Here is an 18,758-nt window from a genome sequence, read left to right as displayed (position 1 = left end):
CTGTTGGGATTATTTAAAATATGCTGAGGCAACAGAGCTGCTTCAGGATATTGTACTTCTGTCAGACTTATTTGATTTTTTTTTTTCAGCTTATGAATTATTTTAAATTTTATTCCATTGTTTTCACCCCTATTCTTTTTATTTTATTAACTGAATTATATTGTTTAACGGTTCCTCCCTTCTATTCTTTTTTACATATTACTTTAATTCATTTAGATATCATTTACATAGATGGTGCTCCTATCTGTAAAGTTAGGAATTTCTATGAAATATTGTACATGCTTCTCTCCTCTCCACTCCTTCCTCCCCTTCCTCTGTAATGTCGCCTAGAGCTTGTATAGGTGTGTGCGATGCACAAATGGAAGAAATAAAATTAAAATAAAATAAATAAACAAATATAAAATAAATTGCCAGAAAAGTGTAGGATGTGTGCAGTGGCCTGCTTTCTTTCCAATACTTGAGCTATATCAGCCTTTTAACTCCATGCCACTCAGCTTCTATTACCACTGTCAAACCAAGATTCAGGGTGGCCAACAGGGTCCAGGGAAGGATTCTGCCTCTACCCCATGGGTAAGAGTTGAGCTGGAAGGCAAGATTAAAGAGACAGCACTGTGGCTTTGTTAAGGGAGTACAAAATAAACTCTGGTGACCAGATGCAACATCATAAGCTGTAACGAGTGTGGTCCAGTGGGAAATGCAATAGCAAAGTGTAGACTGACAGGGGCAAGTGCCACTGGTGGTAAGGTCAGATGTCCTCAAGTGTCCAGGTGCCTGCTTGACTAGTTAAATGTACCCGAACTCCATGTATCTCACTGGATTTCTAAGGGGCACACATAATCTCACATAGCCAATGAAAGCTAAAAACTGAGTAGAAAATGGGCAGAGAAGAATTCATCCTGTGTCAAGAGATTTTAAGTAATGGAATGTAGTAGGACGATAATAAGGTGAAATGTGCTGGATTGCCAGAGCTTGCATCAGTTTTTTAAGGGCCTACACAGGCTGCCTTCCCTTCAGGTTGAGTTTTCAGGTGCTGTGGATTGCAGGATTTAGCAGAAGAATGACTCAGGGCAGGGTAGGATGTAGGAAGCCAGGCAAGGAAGCATCACCAGTGAGTGCAAGCATCAGGAATCTTATCTAAAGAGAAGTCTGTAAAACAGGACTTTTACATTGGGGAACGTAAACAGCAAGGAAGTTCGTATGACATATACATGTAGGCAGGAACAAGATGACCACAAGCAGGAAATGCGAGTCAAAGATTTTGGAGATGGTTCAGGGATGATATGATAGATGTCTATAAAATACCGAGTAAAGTGGAAAGGGTAGAGCTGCAAATAGCTTGTTCACTCTTTCCAAAAATACTAGGAATATGGGGCATGCGATGAAGCTACTAAGTAGTAGATTTAAAACAAACCGAAGAAAATATTTCTTCTCACAACATGTAATTAAACTCTTGAATTTGTTGACGGAGAATGTGGTGAAATCAACTTAGCAAGGTTTAAAAAAGGCTTGGATAATTTCCTGAAATAGAAGTCTGTAGGCCATTATTGAGACGGCTTGGGGAAATCCTTCTTATTTCTAGGATAAGAAGCATAAAATCTGTTTTACTACTTGTGATCTAGCTAGGTACTTGGGACCTGGGTTGGCCACTATTGGAAACAGGATGCTGGGCTTGATGGACCTTCGATCTGTTCCAGTATGGCAATTCTTATGAGGACCAATAGTTAGTCCCAAAGTGGGTCCTGTTGGTGGGGGGCAGGAATTGCCTATAGAGAGTAGTAGTTTTTTTACATTTCTGTTAACATATACACAGGAGTCTGTACTTTAGCTGTTGATTCCAACTAACAGTGAAACTGCATAAGGGTGTCACTTTTAAGATCTTGAACTCCTCCCCTTCTTCAGTGGAGAACAGTTCCCTCTTCAGATTTTTTCTTCTGCAAGTGAACTTAGAAGGTATGTTCTGATCTGTTCTGCTTCTTATTGTTATTTTCCAGGTATTTTTGTTAGTCTTTTGAGTTTCTTCGTGGCTTCAGGACTCCGCCGGGAAAAGGACACAGTCCTATGTGGGTGGACTACTGCTCCCAGGCCAATCTCATCGAGTACCTGTGAAGCCAGCCTGCTCTGTGTTCCTTCAAGAGCTTGGGGTTTGTTCCCCTGGGAGCTGCCCGCCTGCTGATTTAATCAGAGGCTTGAGTCCAGACTGTGGGGCCCCTATGTAACAACCCTCTGGGTATCAGGGAACCTTGGATTCCCTAAAATCTTGGAAGAGATCCTGCTTAGAAGATATGAGCAGTGATGGGGCAAAACACAAGCACGTGGTGGTGAACGAATCTCCTATTCCCCAGTCCAGGTCCTCCGATGCAAGGCTTTTCCAATTCTTTTATGAAAAGCTTACTTAACAGGACCAGGAAGCACTGTGCTGTCTATGAGCGTGCCATCTCTGCTTCAGAGGGATCCTTCTCCCAAACAGGCATCCCACCTCATACACGCGTGCTTTTATGTTTGAGTCAGGTGGATACTGATGTCAAAGATGGGGGCAGGGCTAATGTCACAACACAAAGCTTCCTGAACTTGATAATAAAGTCAAATGCCATAGCAACAGATGGTAAGAGTATTTGGAAACAGATAAGGCATAGCTGATAGCATAGAAGAATGAGGTCAACATCTCAAAATTTAGCTACAGTAGTATTGCCTGCAATAGAACCTTTGCTATGTCAAACTATTTTACTTTCTTTTCTTAAGATGTAGATTGGGCGTGGTTAGATTTTACCATATTAACTTGAATCTTTCATTTTGCCACTGATGGAGTTAAATTTTACAAGTCTGAATAAGTTAGGTTGCACTAATGAAGCATTATAAATAACACTTTCATCTATTTCTTCTTGTATTGCTCCATCTCAGGGCTGCTTTTCCCATGTGCTGTCAGCTATGCTCAGTGCTGTAGCATTTTAAATCAGCAGTGTTCTATATATAGTAGACCATCTATTGTTGCTTGTGCTAATAAAGCCTGCCAGTGGATTCAATGAAATGATCCTAATATAGCCAAGTCTGGTGTACGTCAGAAGTCTGTCTATTCATTGGGAAGAAGACTGTGATAGGGAAGCATATTCTGAACTCATCATGTAGTGTCTAATGATTAACTGACATAAAAGTGAAAATACCGTACATTTTTGCTCTGTTTCTCTGCAAAAAATTAAAATAAGTTTTAGGCAAAGGCTGTTAATGCATAAGGGATTTGATTGAAATGCATACATAAAAGGGTCATGGTGATAAATCTAGCAGATAACCCACAGGATTTTATAAATACTCGTTGGCCCTATTTTCTTATTAGATGTGCTTTTGTGAAAATATGCTTTTAAAACAAGTAAGACATCACAATTTTTTTATTCTTTCCTCTTTGACATGGCCATGATGGCTGTCTTAGAATCATGGAGTTAGACTAGTACATTGGTTTTAGTTTGAATTCAGCTGTGACTGGAGCTTTTCTGGTTCATGTCAAGAAAAGTTCAGTAACTGATTCCACCAATGTGATCCAGGACCAGTGTAACCACTGGTCACCTAATGTAACAGTTTCTAGGGGATGGCAAAATACAGCTATAGTCAACCCCCCCCCCAGTAGATCCTGAGAGCCCTACAAATCCAAAGAATGATCAGCACTTAGTTTTAATCTTAGGAAGGGAGAATATTTTTCAAATAACCATTTACCCAGCTAAGAGGAGTAGTTACTAAGGTGTGGTAAAAACTGACATTTTAAAATACCTTAGTTTACCAAGGAACTCACTAACCTGGGTTATCTTAGTATCACAGGTTGGTAGTGTCCATGGTACAGGAATAATGCAACATGCAAAAAGCCCTTGTATTACAGCCTGTCCTCTACAGGTAGTATTGCCGATGCCATTTAAACCTAGCATGTACAGGGGGAAGACCGGAGACTGCTTCTGCCTGGTGTACCCTAAATGACCTGGGATGCCTTAAGGTAAGCCTGGGTGGGGGAAGATAGGGGTTTTTGTTTGGCTGCAATTATTAATGTGTCTTAAGGAGAAAGTGGGGTGTGCCACTTTTTGTTTCTCTGCACCAGCCCCTTTAAGATTGCACACAGGAGCATGGGGTTACATGTTACAGGCCCAATGCTCTAGGCAGTAAATACAATGCCAGCTTTCAGCTGGTAGTGTTTTTCCAAGAATAATATAGCTTGTGAAATTCACCTCAAGTTACATTATTTGATTTATATAATAGTAGGCTTTTTCACATGGATTTGCATGGTTTAAATCTCATTATTAACTAGCCCTTAGTAACATAAAAATAATTTCTCTTACATCTACTCAGGAGTTTGTTCCGTTCCATTATCAATCCATTCCCATGAACCGGATTTTGCAGAAGTGTGTTACAACTTTCGAGCACCTCTCACATTGACAATGAAGTGTAGTGCCCCCTTCAGTTTTTCCTTCTGCAACGCACGGTGCAGAGGTGTTTTGATTTGTTCTGCTTAGTTTTTCTTATTTTTGGTTATAAGTTCTTTTTTTTCTGAGGCTTTGGTGCCCTGAGACCTCATATTTGGGGATTCTCTGCCTGGGAATGGATGCAGGTTCTGCAGGACCGGGCTACAGCTCGCAGTGTAAACCTTCGGGTGGACCTGTGGAGCCAGCATTCTGTGTACTTCTTCAGGGCTTCTGGTCCATTCCCCTGGGAGCCAGCTCGCTTTCTGAAATTTAGTGGCTTGGGCGCCCTGAGTAAGATCTCTTGGGTATCAGAGAGCTGGCTGTGTATTTTGTTCCCCTCCCCGGTCATTCTTCGGGGTTCTGTGGGGGATGGAGGTCTCAGACAGAATCAGTTCAGTTGGCAGCCCAAAGACTTCCTGGTTTGGAGTCGTCATTATTATTATTTCTGGGGCAGAAAGTCCTTTCCATCTCTTCCAGCTGCAGGAAAAGCTGACAGGCAGGTACTTTCACAGAACTGTAAAAATAGTCCCCATTATTTCCTATGGGGAAATTAGGAGAGTTTAAAAACCAAATTTTTGAGGATTTCTGGGGTCAGAGTTCAATACCCCTATTTCAATACCTCCAATACCCCTATTTCAGCATTAAAAAAAGGTCTCTAAGGGTTGCTTTTGGTGTGATTTTTCTGGCAGTGCCTATCTTGGATTTTAAACTTTTTTTTTTTTTCTAAAGCCTCTATCTGTCTTAAAACCCCTCCATTTTTACAAAAATCGAGAGATGGACTCCTCGAGATGTGTTAACACTATTTCATGTGAAGTTTGTGCCAAATGGCCAGTGGAGGAACGTCCATGTACCATGTGCCTCAGCATGTGTGAGGGAGGGGCGGGAGCATCGAGCTTAGCCCCATCTGTGTCCTCCAGGGCTGGGGAACCGCCTGTGGGTCCAGGAAATGAGTGGAAAGTCCTGTTCAGAGCCTGAATTTTGCTAAGACGTAAAACAGAGACGCATGGAGTCCGTGGACCTACAGTAGCCCTGAGGTTTTGTAGGGTTTAAAAAACAAAAAATCTCCCCTGCACAAGGCTTCTCCCCAGATTTTGTAAATCTCATGTGGAGAGCATTTTTAACAGGGCCAGGACATGCAGAGCAGCCACCATTAGTTCAGGGAGTGTCTTCATTTCCTGTGATTTCTCCTCAGATAAGCAAGTTGGCCACCATCTCCAGTGACTAATCGTAGCCTGACTAACGGGATTGTAATTCAGACTCCATGCCCCTTTTATCTCATGGCTCGGAGACAGTCCTAGAAGTATCCGATTCCCTGTTTGGGTCTGGCGGCCAAGCTGCCTCTCTGGCACTTGACCAGGGATGACCCTTTGATCTGCTGGCTATTGAAGTCGGTCTCTGTCCACCATTTTATAATGGATGCTATTAAGGAGTTGATGCTGGAGGCTTAGCCCTGCACATCTCAGTTCACAGTTATGAGCGGCTCCAATGCACAGACCTCCCTTTTCCCAGCACATCTGGACATTACTAGTTAAAGAACAGTGGGAGACCCCGGAAGGATCCTTAAGGATTGCAAATGTCATCTCTAGGCTCTACCCACGGCACCTGAGTTCCAGTAGCTGTTTAATCAGTCAAAGGTAGACTCTGTGGTGGCTCAGGTCACCAAATCCATGGCTCTCCCGAGTGAGGGAGGAATTATGCTGAAATATGTGCTAGATCATGAGGTGGACATGATTTTGAAGAGAGAATTTGAAACTCTAGCTCTGAGAATTAAAGCAGTGGAGGCAGCTTTGTTTGCTGCATGAGCCTGTCACACCAGATTGAGATAGGAACCCTCTGGAGAAGGACGTCTAGCTGGTGCTAGAAGGGGTGGATTGTGTGGCAGATGCCTTATATGACCTTATCAGGGTCATGAGCAAGGCATCGGCTTAAGCAGGCTTTGCTCATACAATGCTCTGGATCATGCAGTGGGTGGGTGACTCGGCAGCCTTAAGTAAGCTGTCCTTTAAGGGGCAGATGCTTTTTGGTAAGGGCTTAGATGATCTCATGGCCAGTATGATGGATCGCCACCCTAAGTCTCTGCCAGACCCCCAGCAGAGAGTAGAGGTAATTTTCATCCCTCCTTCTATTCTTGCCAGTAAAACCCGAGTTCCTTCACCCAGAGCTCCTTCCAAGATTACAGACAGCGATTTAGCAACCTCAGAGTCTTGTCAACCCGCCCTCCCAAAAATCTCAATGGAGGGAGGCTGTCGGTGTTTTGGAGGATGTGGGAGAAAATTTCCTCAGACCAGTAGCTGCTGGACACCATCTGTGGGTCACAAGATCGAGTTTTCTCATCCTCCTGCAGATTTGTTCCTTGATTCTCCACTAGATAGCTGGACAAAGAGACCAAGGTCTGAGTCACACTTTAAAGGCTCTTAGATATTTGGGCCATAGAACCTGTCCCCAAAGTCGAATCATTCTCAGGCAGATACTCTGTGTACTTCATTGTGCCCAAGAAAGGCACAGATGTTTGGGGGACCTTAAGAAGGATCTCAAGGCCCATGCTGTTTCCTTAGAGAAAATGACTGCTGTGACTTTCAGCAGCAGTCTTACGAGATTGCCTATTCTCCTTTTGATTCTGATCCTGAGGCAGATTTGTCTCCTCTTAGGAGAGGTCCCAAGTTATATGGTTCTTCAATTTAGAGGAAGTATACCATCTTGAAGGATACAGCTGCTGATTTCATCCAAAAGATACCTTCTGCTAGAGAGTCTAGTGGGATCCCTGAAAAACTTTCTGCTCCACAAGGTGCTCTTCCATATGATGCTGGCATGAAGAGCCTGGAGGTAGTAAGGAAGAGCAGGCCATATACAGTTGCAGACTTTATATACTTCTTAAGCTCCTGGGTTCTACAGCATCCCAACACAGTCGTATTTCTCCCAAGGAGCTGCTTAAGAGGTGAGTGATTACTGTAATCATGCTTGAGGCAATTAAAGCTAAAATGATGGATTTCAGCATTCTCATTAGGAGTTTTCCAGGAAAGGCAAAATAGATCTTGTCTAGGTTTTAAACTTCCCACATTCTTGAAGGAGACCCAGACTGATACTTAAAACCAGAGTGATCAAAGTGCTCCCAAGAAGCTTTGTGTCAGGGCTGCAGTTGCAGCCTCCAGAGTGTGCTTGGGCAAGCTTACCTTCAAGGGCTGCCTGCTTCTTGGAGAGCATCTGGAGAAGCAGCTGAGAAGCCTCTTGATCTACTCAAATCTCACCCTTTTGCTTGCCCCTCTCCTTTTTACTTTTCAACTACCTATCAACTTTGTTTCCTTTCATGTCCAAGTTCTCCCATTTTCTATATCACTTCTTCCCCAGCCTCATGTTCCCCCCTCCCTCCAGCACAGCATCTACACTTTATCCTTTCTCTCTACCCTTGTAGTCTGACATCTGTCTCTTCCCCCTCCAATCCCTAGCACCTATTTGTCCTACTTCTCTTCCCTCCTGCCCCTCTCCTGTGGTCCAGCATTTCTCTCTCTCTTCCCTCCTTTTGTTCATCATTCCTTCTTCCCTTGCTTCCATCCCCATGTCTATCATATCTCCCTCTCTCTTACCCCTTTGCCTCCTGTTTTCCTGTATTACCTCACCGCTACTCTCCACCCCTAGGTCCAAATTAACACCAGCCTTGCTGGAACCCCTGATCCATTTTAAAATGCAACATGTTTTTTCACCAGTTTTCCCTCCATGCCATATTTGGATCCATTTTGTAACATTTTTGAAGAATTATTTAACCCGTAGACAAGACCCTCAATGTTTGAATGGGTTAGAAAGAATAAAAACAGTAACATACTTGCCTGACTTGTCCTTCATTTAAGCACCACCATCTTAGGCAGACTAAAATTATAATTTTCTGTTTGTATTAAAATATAAATCTCATTATTATGGGACATGTTTATTTCTGTCTTAATAAACAGGAGTGACTTCCTTCTATAAAAGGAAAAGTTCAAACATATACTTTGAAGTTGTTGCAAGATATGTTTATATAACCGTCAGTCTGGAATTCATAGTGGGTGCTATTTTTTCCATATTTTTAAAAATCAGAGATGACTTTTCTAATTTGTTAGGCATAGACAGTAGAAACATGCCACCCACTACATAGTACACACAACTTTTTGAAAACATGATAGATATAGCAACAGTCTTTCTGTTTGATAGTGTTTTTAAGAATTCCTTAGGTGTCTGGAACAGTCATGCTTGGAATGCTTGATACTATAGTTAACAAACTCTTTTAACTTATTGCATCTGATTAGCAAGAGAATGCAAATAAACCAATCTGACTGCTCTCAAGGGGCTGGAGAATTGTAGTGGAACTTCCTTATAAAGTTTCAGACATAATGGCATAACAGTAGATTGCCTGATTGATAAGCATATTTGGTTTACTGTGGGTATTTCTGAACTACTCACAGTAAAGAGGGTGCTCTTTTTATTTTAAATTAAATTTATTTTAAATTTTTTGTAGACACTTTAATCATATAAATTTATCCTGGTAGGCTCCTAGACCATTAAGGGCCTGTTTTACAAAGCTGTGCTAGCGGCTGCAGCGCGGTAACGGCCCCGAAGCCCATAGAGATTTAAAGGGCTTCGGGGCTGTTGCCGCGCAGCAATCGCTAGCATGGCTTTGTAAAACAGGCCCTATGTGTTTATCGTATATATGGTATGAGTTAATATTTTGGTTGAGCACATTCTCTAGCAATTGCTTGAGAAGCAGTTTGTTTATTAATATGTCCACTGAGTTTGCCTGTTCAGATTCTAGATGTGAAAACTCAACTTTGTAAAACAGAGGTGAAGGTGCATACAAATACAATAGGCAACTCCCTTTCCAAGCAGGTTTGCACTCCTACTGTATTTTGTTCTAAATTTTGCTTGCCGTTAGGAACATAAGAATAGCCTTACTGGGTCAGACCAATGGTTCATCAGCTCGGGGGCCAATCCAGGTCACTAGAACCTAGCCAAAACCCAAAGAGTAGCAACATTCAATGCTACCAATCGGGGCAAGCAGAGGCCTAACAGACTACTGACTTTTCCTCCAGGAATTTGTCCAAACCGTTCTTAAAACCAACTATGCCATCTTTGGTATTTGATCTATTTGTACAGGTGTTGTTCAGGTAGCATAGATATTTGATCTTGCTGAAAACTGTGTTGTGAGACTGCTCTGACAGTATTTGTTGGTAGTACATTCTGATAGCCTATAGTACAGCACTGTATACATGAGAATAATTATAGTCCGCCCATATTTATTTTGAACCAGAAAACAGTAATAGCAGTAGTTCTGGTTCTTGATACACTGCAGAGATTACAAAAATATTTTTTTAACCTATTTACTTAATTGGAATAGCATAAAACACTTTATCAGAGTGCACTACGCCCATGGGAAGCACATTGTCTTATTAAAAAGTTCCTTTTAGAGTCTGTGTGTCATTCTGACTACCTCTTAATCTAAATCCGGTCACCCAAAGTGGTATACAATTCAGAAAATGCTGTGGCATTGTTACTGGGTTTGCTAATACTATGTATGCCTCATGATACAATACAGGCTTTAACAGGCACCATGCCAAGTACAAAATGATAGGAATAAAAATTAATTTAAATAGATAGAAAAATACCTTGGAAAGGAGTTGTAACAGGGTAACAAAAATGAAAAAAACCCCCACAAAAACCTACATATAAAGACATTCCTGGAATTCTTTGTAATTTTGATATATCACCCACTTAATAAAAATTATTTATTTTTCAGCAGAAGCAGAAATCAAATGTCAGCATCAATTTTTCATACATTTACTGCCTTTATATGCATAATGCTTAATTATGCATCATGTTTAGAGGATACCTCCGGTAGCTGTTTAGGCTGAGAATTGCTGCTATTCAGATACTCCTTAGCGCCTGCAGCTGATGAATCCAGAGACTAGTGGGTTGTGTCCATCTACCAGCAGGGTAGAGATAGAGTACTGAGTTGAATTCTGTCTTATTGGATGTACCAGGGGTGCCAAAATGGTCGATCGCGATCGACCAGTAGATCGCAAAGGCAACGTGAGTCGATCACGTTGCCTTTGCAATCTTTTCCTCCCTGCTGTTTCCCCAAGCCAGGCCTGGTGCGTACAAACGCCAGACTCACAAGACTTCACCTCGTTGCCTGGCTGGCCTAGAACTTCCTCCCCGGCATTAGAATTGACGTCAGAGGTGAAGTCTTGTGGGCCTCAAGTGGATGCACTCATAACTGCAGTTATTTAAAAAACTACCCTTCCAGTAGAGCAGTGGTCTCAAACTCAAACCCTTTGCAGGGCCACATTTTGGATTTGTAGGTATTTGGAGGGCCTCAGAAAAAATAGTTCATGTCTTATTAAAGAAATGACGATTTGCATGAGGTAAAACTCTTTATAGTTTATAAATCTTTCCTTTTGGCTAAGTCTTAATAATATTGTCATTTATAGCTAAAGAGACATATGATCAAGAAACAGTTTTTTATTTTACTTTTGTGATTATGATAAACATGCCGAGGGCCTCAAAATAGTACCTGGTGGGCCGCATATGGCCCCCGGGCCGCGTGTTTGAGACCACTGCAGTAGAGGGATGGTGTTGCCCAAAGGAATGTTCAAGATAGAAAAATTGAAGCTTCCTTAAAAATGTCTTTTGAAATTTCAGCTCTGGCTGCTAGGGTGTGTCTGAGCTGGGTGCAACAGGTTATGTATTCTATGGTGGAATCCACTTCTCTACTTCTTCCAGAATTTTATGATTTTGAGACAGGCCTGGCATATCTAGCGGATGCTCTCTATGTCCTTATTAGGACATCCGCGAAGCAGATGTCTTTGACAGTTATGTCTAGACAGTTCTTGTGGCTTCGTCATTGGGCAGCAGATGCAGTTTCCAAATAAGGCTGGTAAAGCTTCCTTTCAAGGGTAAGCTTTTATTCAACAAGGATCTGGAAAAATTGGTTAAGGTTTTTTTTGTTTCCAAAGTTCAGCGGCTACCGAAGGATAAGCCAAAGTGAACTTTTAGATCCTCGCAGGCTTTCTCTGCTTCTAGGATACTAAAAATTATAGACCAGGCAAGGCTGCATTTCCTCAGATGTCAGAAACTGTCCTAAGAGGACAATCCCTCAGCCTTCCTGCCCTTCAGCAATCCTCCTTTCACAATGAGGTGTTTCAGTATACTGAGTGCGGTGTAGTGGTTAGAGCTAAAGTTTTGGCACCCTGAGGTTGTGGATAGAGAAAGCTTTTGACAAAGTTCCTCATGAGAGGCTCCTGAGAAAATTAAAGAGTCAGTTGTGGATTAGGAATTGGTTATCGGATAGAAAACAGAGGGTAGGGCTAAATGGTCATTTTTCTCAATGGAAGAGAGTAAACAGTGGAGTGCTGCAGGGATATGTACTGGGACCGGTGCTAAATAACTTATTTTATAAATGATCTGGAAATTGGAATGACGAATGAGGTGATTTAAATATGTAGATGATGCTAAACTATTCAAAGTTGTTAAAATGCATGCAGATTGTGAAAAATTGCAGGCAGACCTTAGGAAATTGGAAGACTGGGTATCCAAGTGGTAGATGAAATTTAATGTAGCCAAATGCAAAGTGAAGCACATTGGGAAGAATAACCCAAATCACAGTTACCAGATGCTAGGGTCCACCTTGGGGGTTAGTGCTCAAGAAAAAGATCTGGGTGGAATTGTAGACAAAACAATTAAATTCTCTGCCCACTGTGCGGCGGCAGTCAAAAAAGCAAACAAGATGCTAGGAGTTATTTAAAAAGGGATGGTTAACAAAGTGTTATAATGCCTCTGTATCGCTCCATGGTGCGACTTCACCTGGAGTATTGCGTTCAATTCGGATCTCCTTATCTCAAGAAAGATATAGTGGCACCAGAAAAGGTTCAAAGAAGAGCAACCAAGATGATAAAGGGGATGGAATTCCTCTCGAATGAGGAAAGAATAAAAAGATTAGGGCTCTTCAGCTTGGAAAAGAGATGACTGATTGAAGTCTACAAAATCCTGAGTGGAGTAGAACGGGTACAAGTGGATCGATTTTTCACTCTGTCAAAAATTACAAAGACTAGGGGACACTTTATGAAGGAGGAAATTTTTTTTCACTTGGAGAATAGTTAAGCTTTGGAACACATTGCCAGAGGTTGTGGTAAGAGCGGATAGCTTAGCTGGTTTTAAGAAAGGTTTGAATAATTTCCTGGAGGAAAAGTCCTTAGTCTGTTATTGAGACAGACAAGTGGGAAGCCACTGCTTGCCCTGGATTGGTAGCATGAAATGTTGCTACTCTTAGGGTTTTTGCCAGGTACTATTGATCTGGATTGGCCGTAGTGAGGATGGGTTACTGGGCTAGATGGACCATGGTCTGACCCAGTAAGGCTACTTATATGTTCTTATGAGAATGACACGATGATAGAATTAATCACCATTCCCATCCCCATGGATAACCTTGGGAAACCATCTCCATGTCATTCTTTAAGGAGAGGGAAAAATCAGAGTATGAATGGGCACAACCACTGACCCTCAAGCCTTGCATTAAAGAATGCTGGTGTAGAAGGACCGAGGTTGAGATAGCACTAAAGATTGACACAGGATGGTTTCCCGCAGTTATCCGTGGAGATGGGAATGGTGATGAATTCTGTTACTGTGTCATTCTCTAGTTGTGGTTTCAAACCCCACGCTGTTCCTTGTGACCCTGGGCAAGTCACTTAATCCTCCACTGCCCCAGGTACATTAGATAGATTGTGAGCCCACCGGGACATATAGGAAAAATGCTTGAAGTACCTGTTTGTAAACCTCTTTGAGTGTGGTTGTAAAACTACAAAAAGACGGTATACAATTCTCAATCCTTTCCTTTTCACTCTGTCAAAGGCATCGGGAATGGCTATCCCATTTTGTTGTGAAGTAGGCCAAGATTATTACAGATCAGTGGGTGCTAGATAGTATTTGAGAAGGCTACAAGTTAGAGTTCTTCTCTCCTGTTGCAGATTTTTTCTTGGAGTCCCCTGCTCAGCCTTGGCTAAGCGAGAGGCAGTAAGTGCTCTCTGGTGGACATGGAAGCAGTGATTCTGGTACCTTCCGGGAGCACAGGGCTGCTACTTCAAAGAAGGGAGGCTTTCAGGCCATGAAGAGCAGGGGAATATGAAAGAGTACACCAAGGAATTCCGAGGCTGAAGGGGAGGAGAAGGTCACATTGCCAAGAGAATTTGCAGAGGTGGGGTTAGTGAAGAGCAAATCCCTAAGGAAGTTGAGCTTCCTGTATCCACAGACAGTATGTAATGGCTTTCAGTAGGTCCAGGGAGATAGAGTTCCCAATGAGACCTGAAAGGCGGGAAGAACCTACTCCTATGGAAGTGGCGGGGCCTGAGGTTCTGGAGGAGGCTCAGATGTCAGAAGCAGAGTTGATGGACTGCTCTGATGTAGCCAATTGGGTAGAATCACAAATTATGGAATATGAGTGAGAGGTGGGTGGTGGAGGGTGGAGGAAGGGAAAAATATTCCCGAATATCTGCTATATCTTACAGCTTTCAGGTTGGCAGCATGGGATGGGAGATAGTGCCTGTTATGTAAGAAAACTATCCCAAGTGGAGAAGCTGTCAAGGGTTCCCAGAATTCATAAAGCTGGAAGAGCCCAAACCAGCAGAGAGACTAAAGGTATTGGATTTTTCTAGACTTAATTTGCTTATGTGCTTAACGTCCCTGGATTATAAGTTGCTAAGGAAGGAATCTTGGGGGGTTGGAGTTTCTTGTGCACTTTATAATCTCATCTTAAAGTATACACAGTTTTTCTGATGATTGGATGCTGGGAAAGCAGCTCAGCATCAGACCTTGGGAGCAGTCAGAGAAATAAAACAGGCACCAGTCCCTTTGGACCTTCCAGGGTTATAGACCCATCTTGAAGAGAGAAGGATTCTTTCCTTGGTGGAGCTCTGGGACCTTGTGTTGGACTACTGCATGGACCTGAATTGTCAGCAGAAGATCCCTACCTGCTATCATGTACAGTATATGTATGTGTTTGTGTGCTGTACCATATCGTTTCTTATACTCTGTAAATGTCAAATGAGAATCATTGCAGCTTATATAAGATTAATAAGGTTAGCAACATAGACATTATGAATCATAGCAAGACTATAATGAAAACAGATGCATTTTTAGCACCTGCCTAAATTGAAGATAGGAGGTCGACTTAAGCAGGTTAGGAGGCAGTTCCAAATTTTAGGGCCTTGAAACTCGAAGGTGGATTCGAAGAGTGATGTCCTCTGAATTTGACGTTTAGAGGGAATTGATAATTTATAGTGTTGAGTCATTCTTGAGTTATAGAAGGAGTGTGAAACTTGGATGGCTGAAGTTAGCCCAGTTGCACTTTCTCCATATATAGCCCTGTTAACCATAAGTGCAATTTTAAATTGAATTCTATACTTGACGAGCCTTAAGGAAAATCAGTCTAGCTGCTGTGCTCTGTAGTAGCTGCAACCTCTGAAGTCTTTGTGATGTTGCAATAATCTAGATATGGAAGTAGAACTGCTTGAGTCCGAAAACTGGTTGGGCTCAGGACTAATCTTATCCTTAACTGCCTCAATCTGAAGAAAAATCTTTTGAACAGTGTGGTAATCTGCTCGCCCATGGTTTAGCGACCACGGCAAGGAACCTGTCCCCCCGTGAAGTCGGCCAGCAGGAGGGATGCACAGTCCCTCCTGCCAAAACCCTGAAGCCCCCCCCAAATGTCTGCGGCAGGAGGATGCCCAATTCCTCCTGCCACCATCCCCCGAAGATCTCCGGCAGGAGGGATGCCAACTCCCTCCTGCCAGACCCCCACTAAAAACCTTCTCCCACCCCCCCAAGCCCACCCAGATCCCCTCCACCATGCCTTTTTCTTATAGTCCAGTCGGAGGGCCAGACCTTCCTCCATAGAATGGTGGGCCTTCCCTTCCCGGTGCATCCCAGGATATAAGCATCCTTCTGGCCGGCCAACAAGAAAAAGGTACAGGGAGGGGGATCCAGGTAGGCTTGGGGAGTGTCTGGGTGGGAGCAAGCTCTCAGAGGTAGTTCCGGCAGAAGGGAGTGGGCATCTTCAGGGGAGGGGGGTCTGGCAGGAGAGATTGGGTATCCCTCCTGCCGTTGATCTTCAGGAGGGAGGAGGGGCGTTCTGGCAGGAGGGACTCTGTATCCCTTCTGCCATTGATAAATGGGGGGGAGGGGCGTTCTGGCAGGAGGGACTGGGTATTCCTCCTACCAGTGATCTTCGGGGGATGGCGGCAGGAGGAATTGGGCAGTCCTCCTGCCACGGATATTCCAGGGGGAAGGGACTTCGAGGGTTCCAGCAGGAGGGACTAGGCATCCCTCCTGCTGGTTGACTTTATGGCTGGGGGTTTTCCTGGTGCGGCCACTGAGCTGATCGTGGCAGGGAGATTCCCTTGCCGCAATCAGCTCAGTGTCGACACTATTCTCTAACCGTTGCCTGTGAAATGGATGCCGGTTAGAGAATCGGTATGGTTAGGCGTCTGTCTGTAAGGAATGTCCGTTTGCAGTTCTTAAAAGCTGCTTAGGCAGCTGCTGAAACTGGGCGTCCTATACAGAATCCGGCCCTTAATGTCCAGTTTCATCAGCCCTACTTTAAGGGTCGGTGTGGTAACTTTCCCACAGCAAACCCCCCTGTTGGTCACTTCTGCTTCTGAATGCAGAGCACATAAAGCAGGCAACTTACAGTATACTTGTTTAATGCTGAGATGTTATTGGCCTGTATAAAAAATACCTGAAGTTTCATAAGAGCTTGAAATTTTATTTAAAGTGCTATTATTCATATTCTAGTGAATATATATATTTTAATTCAAAATGCTTATTTTGTTTCAGATCGTCAGTCTTCCTGTTATCAACACAACTGCAGTCTACTATGAAGTCTATTGAAGAACAGTTTGCCAACCTCAATGTGGCAAAACGGTCTGGCCCAACCAAAGATTCCACATACTTGCTGAGCATAGACGTTTCAAAAGGAGAGAACAGACAGCTAGTTGCCATTTCATGTTCCAACAAGTCAATAAGAATATACAACAGAGAAACACTGGCATTCCTGCGGGAATACGATGCACACCCAAATCTCCTAAATGGAGTCCGATTTGCACACACTTGTGAGAATGTGTTATTTTCTGCATGCAGTGATGGCACTGTGAAATGCTGGGACGCACGCTGCTCCAGTTCAAATGCAGTCAGAGTATTCAGTGGTTTCCCTTTAAATGTTTTCATAAGCTTTGATGTGAATTGCAATGATACAATAATTTGCGCTGGCACAGAGAAGTATGAAGATGATGTGTTTATGGTGTTCTGGGATGCAAGAAGTAATACCCAGAACATGTCAGCTACTGAACAACCATTAGGAGTTTATTCTGATTGTCACAATGATGACATAACACAAATACGTTTCCATCCAACCAATCCAAATTTGGTAGTTTCAGGCTCTACCGATGGATTGGTCAATGTTTTTGATATAAACAAAGACTGTGAGGATGATGCATTAGTTTCAACTTGCAACTCAAATTCATCAGTAAGTTTCATCAATTGGGCAGGAAAGGATTATAAACAAATCTACTGCCTGACACATGATGAAGGATTTTGTTGGTGGGATCTTGCTCAGTTAGATACTGAGGAGCCCATCACATTGTTGAATGTTCAGGATGTCCGAGAAACATTCAGTACAGAATCTGAAAAGGTGAACTATCTTGTAGGTGGTTTGTACCATGAGATGATGGATAAATTGTTTGTTATAGGAGGTACGCACATGGGAGATATTCAGGTAATGAACTGTGATATTAATGGACTGAGCCATTTGAGTATGCTTCATGGAGGGCACGCAGCTACAGTGCGTTCTTTCTACTGGAACTTGGAGGATGAACATTTGCTGACTGGCGGAGAAGATGCACAGTTGCTGCTATGGAAACCTGGAGCTGAGGAAATCTCTCTTCCAAAAAAGAAATCATTGAAAATAGCTTCCTCTGTTCAGCTAAAAGTAAGAGTTCACAATAAGTCAAAGGCAAGAAAAAATAAGAATTAAAACATTAGGGTTTTTATGTTGTCTCTAAAATATTGAACTGATTTCTTCTCATCAATATGTACACTTCATATTTACTGTAACTTTTTTATTAAAGTATTAAAAATTCCAGTATAATCTTGTTTACACATTAATCATCTTTCAAAAAACACCTTGACAAATGTGTGTTTCATCTTTTACAAAGCTGCAGTAGCGATGCCAATTGCAGCAAATGCAACAAAGCCCATAGGAATTGAATGCCATATACGGGACTTGCTATCACAGCTTTGTAAAAGGGGCCTTGAGTCAGTTAACATTTAACAGATCCTTCATTTCTCCCCCTTCCTCCCCCACAGCAAGCAAAATATTCTAAGCATTAAAGAAAATTAGACACTGATGATAAATAAATTCAAAAAACTTTCTTTACTTGGCTATAAATCAAGATAGATTTTCAATTCTCACACCAGAGAACTCAGATTTATACTTATGTGGCCTAAGTGCTAAAGCAAACGTGATTTTTGAAAATGCCTCCACAGTCAATGGATCAACCACTTTGGCTGTTTTTGCTGTCATGTTCTCCATCACCATGCTTTGATGAAGTTGAACTCTCCATGGTGTTATGTTAATCTATATATATATAAAATCAGATGTATCTGTGTGTATGTTTGTTCCAGCATAACTCTGAAACACTTGGAGAGATTTCAACCAAACTTGGTATACATATTACTATCTGGGAAAAATACTGTGGTTGTGGGAAGGGACACACACAGATACATTTTATTTTATATATATATATATATATATATATATATATATATATATATATATATATATATATATATGGAGCTGCTTTGACCAATTGTGTGAAGCTTGGCTAATGATGTCACACAATCATTCAACAGTATATAAGGAAGTGCAGCTGTGCTGTGGTGAAGCCTAAACAGAAAGTGAAAACTGAAAATTTGTGTGATGTTAATCCTCAAGTGAATGTAAAGCAAAACCCAAGGGAATTTGAAAGTAAATGTAATAAACAAGTCTAATGATACCGGAAGATTGGGATAAATAAATACCCGTGCAATGCCAGGTGATCAGCTAGTGGGAAATATTTCAGGCCAGTTGCCCATAATTTATTTTCTTGTGATTGGAAATGCTGTCTACAAAAATAATTCTTCCCTTTATCACCAATGTTCTCTGTGTTGTGTAAAGTATAAGTGTTAATGATTTCTATTTAAAGAAATGTGTACCAGTTTGTTTTAGAATACAATTGAATAGCAGTAAGCAATTTTTAAGCATATTAAGCC

General features: G+C 42.1%; 1 protein-coding gene across 6 annotated transcripts in view; it reads left to right on the top strand.

Annotated features, from left to right (window-relative positions):
- Nucleotides 1-18,187, top strand: part of LOC117363353 (WD repeat-containing protein 89-like) — a 106,474-nt gene extending 88,287 nt beyond the window's left edge. For 5 of the 6 annotated variants that reach the window (XM_033950918.1, XM_033950921.1, XM_033950919.1 and 2 more), the window contains exon 2: nucleotides 16,287-18,187. In XM_033950918.1, the coding sequence (XP_033806809.1) occupies nucleotides 16,327-17,481 (1,155 nt within the window). In that variant the 5' untranslated portion in view covers nucleotides 16,287-16,326 and the 3' untranslated portion in view covers nucleotides 17,482-18,187. The remainder of the gene's footprint in view (nucleotides 1-16,286) is intronic. The other variant, XM_033950916.1, reaches the window with a different exon arrangement.
- Nucleotides 18,188-18,758: the final 571 nt, after the last annotated feature.

The sequence above is a fragment of the Geotrypetes seraphini genome, chromosome 7 (genome assembly GCF_902459505.1).
Source record: "Geotrypetes seraphini chromosome 7, aGeoSer1.1, whole genome shotgun sequence".
NCBI classification, from domain to species: Eukaryota; Metazoa; Chordata; class Amphibia; order Gymnophiona; family Dermophiidae; genus Geotrypetes; species Geotrypetes seraphini.
Note: the sequence above shows the minus strand (reverse complement) of the source record. Positions and strands in the feature narration are given on the sequence as shown.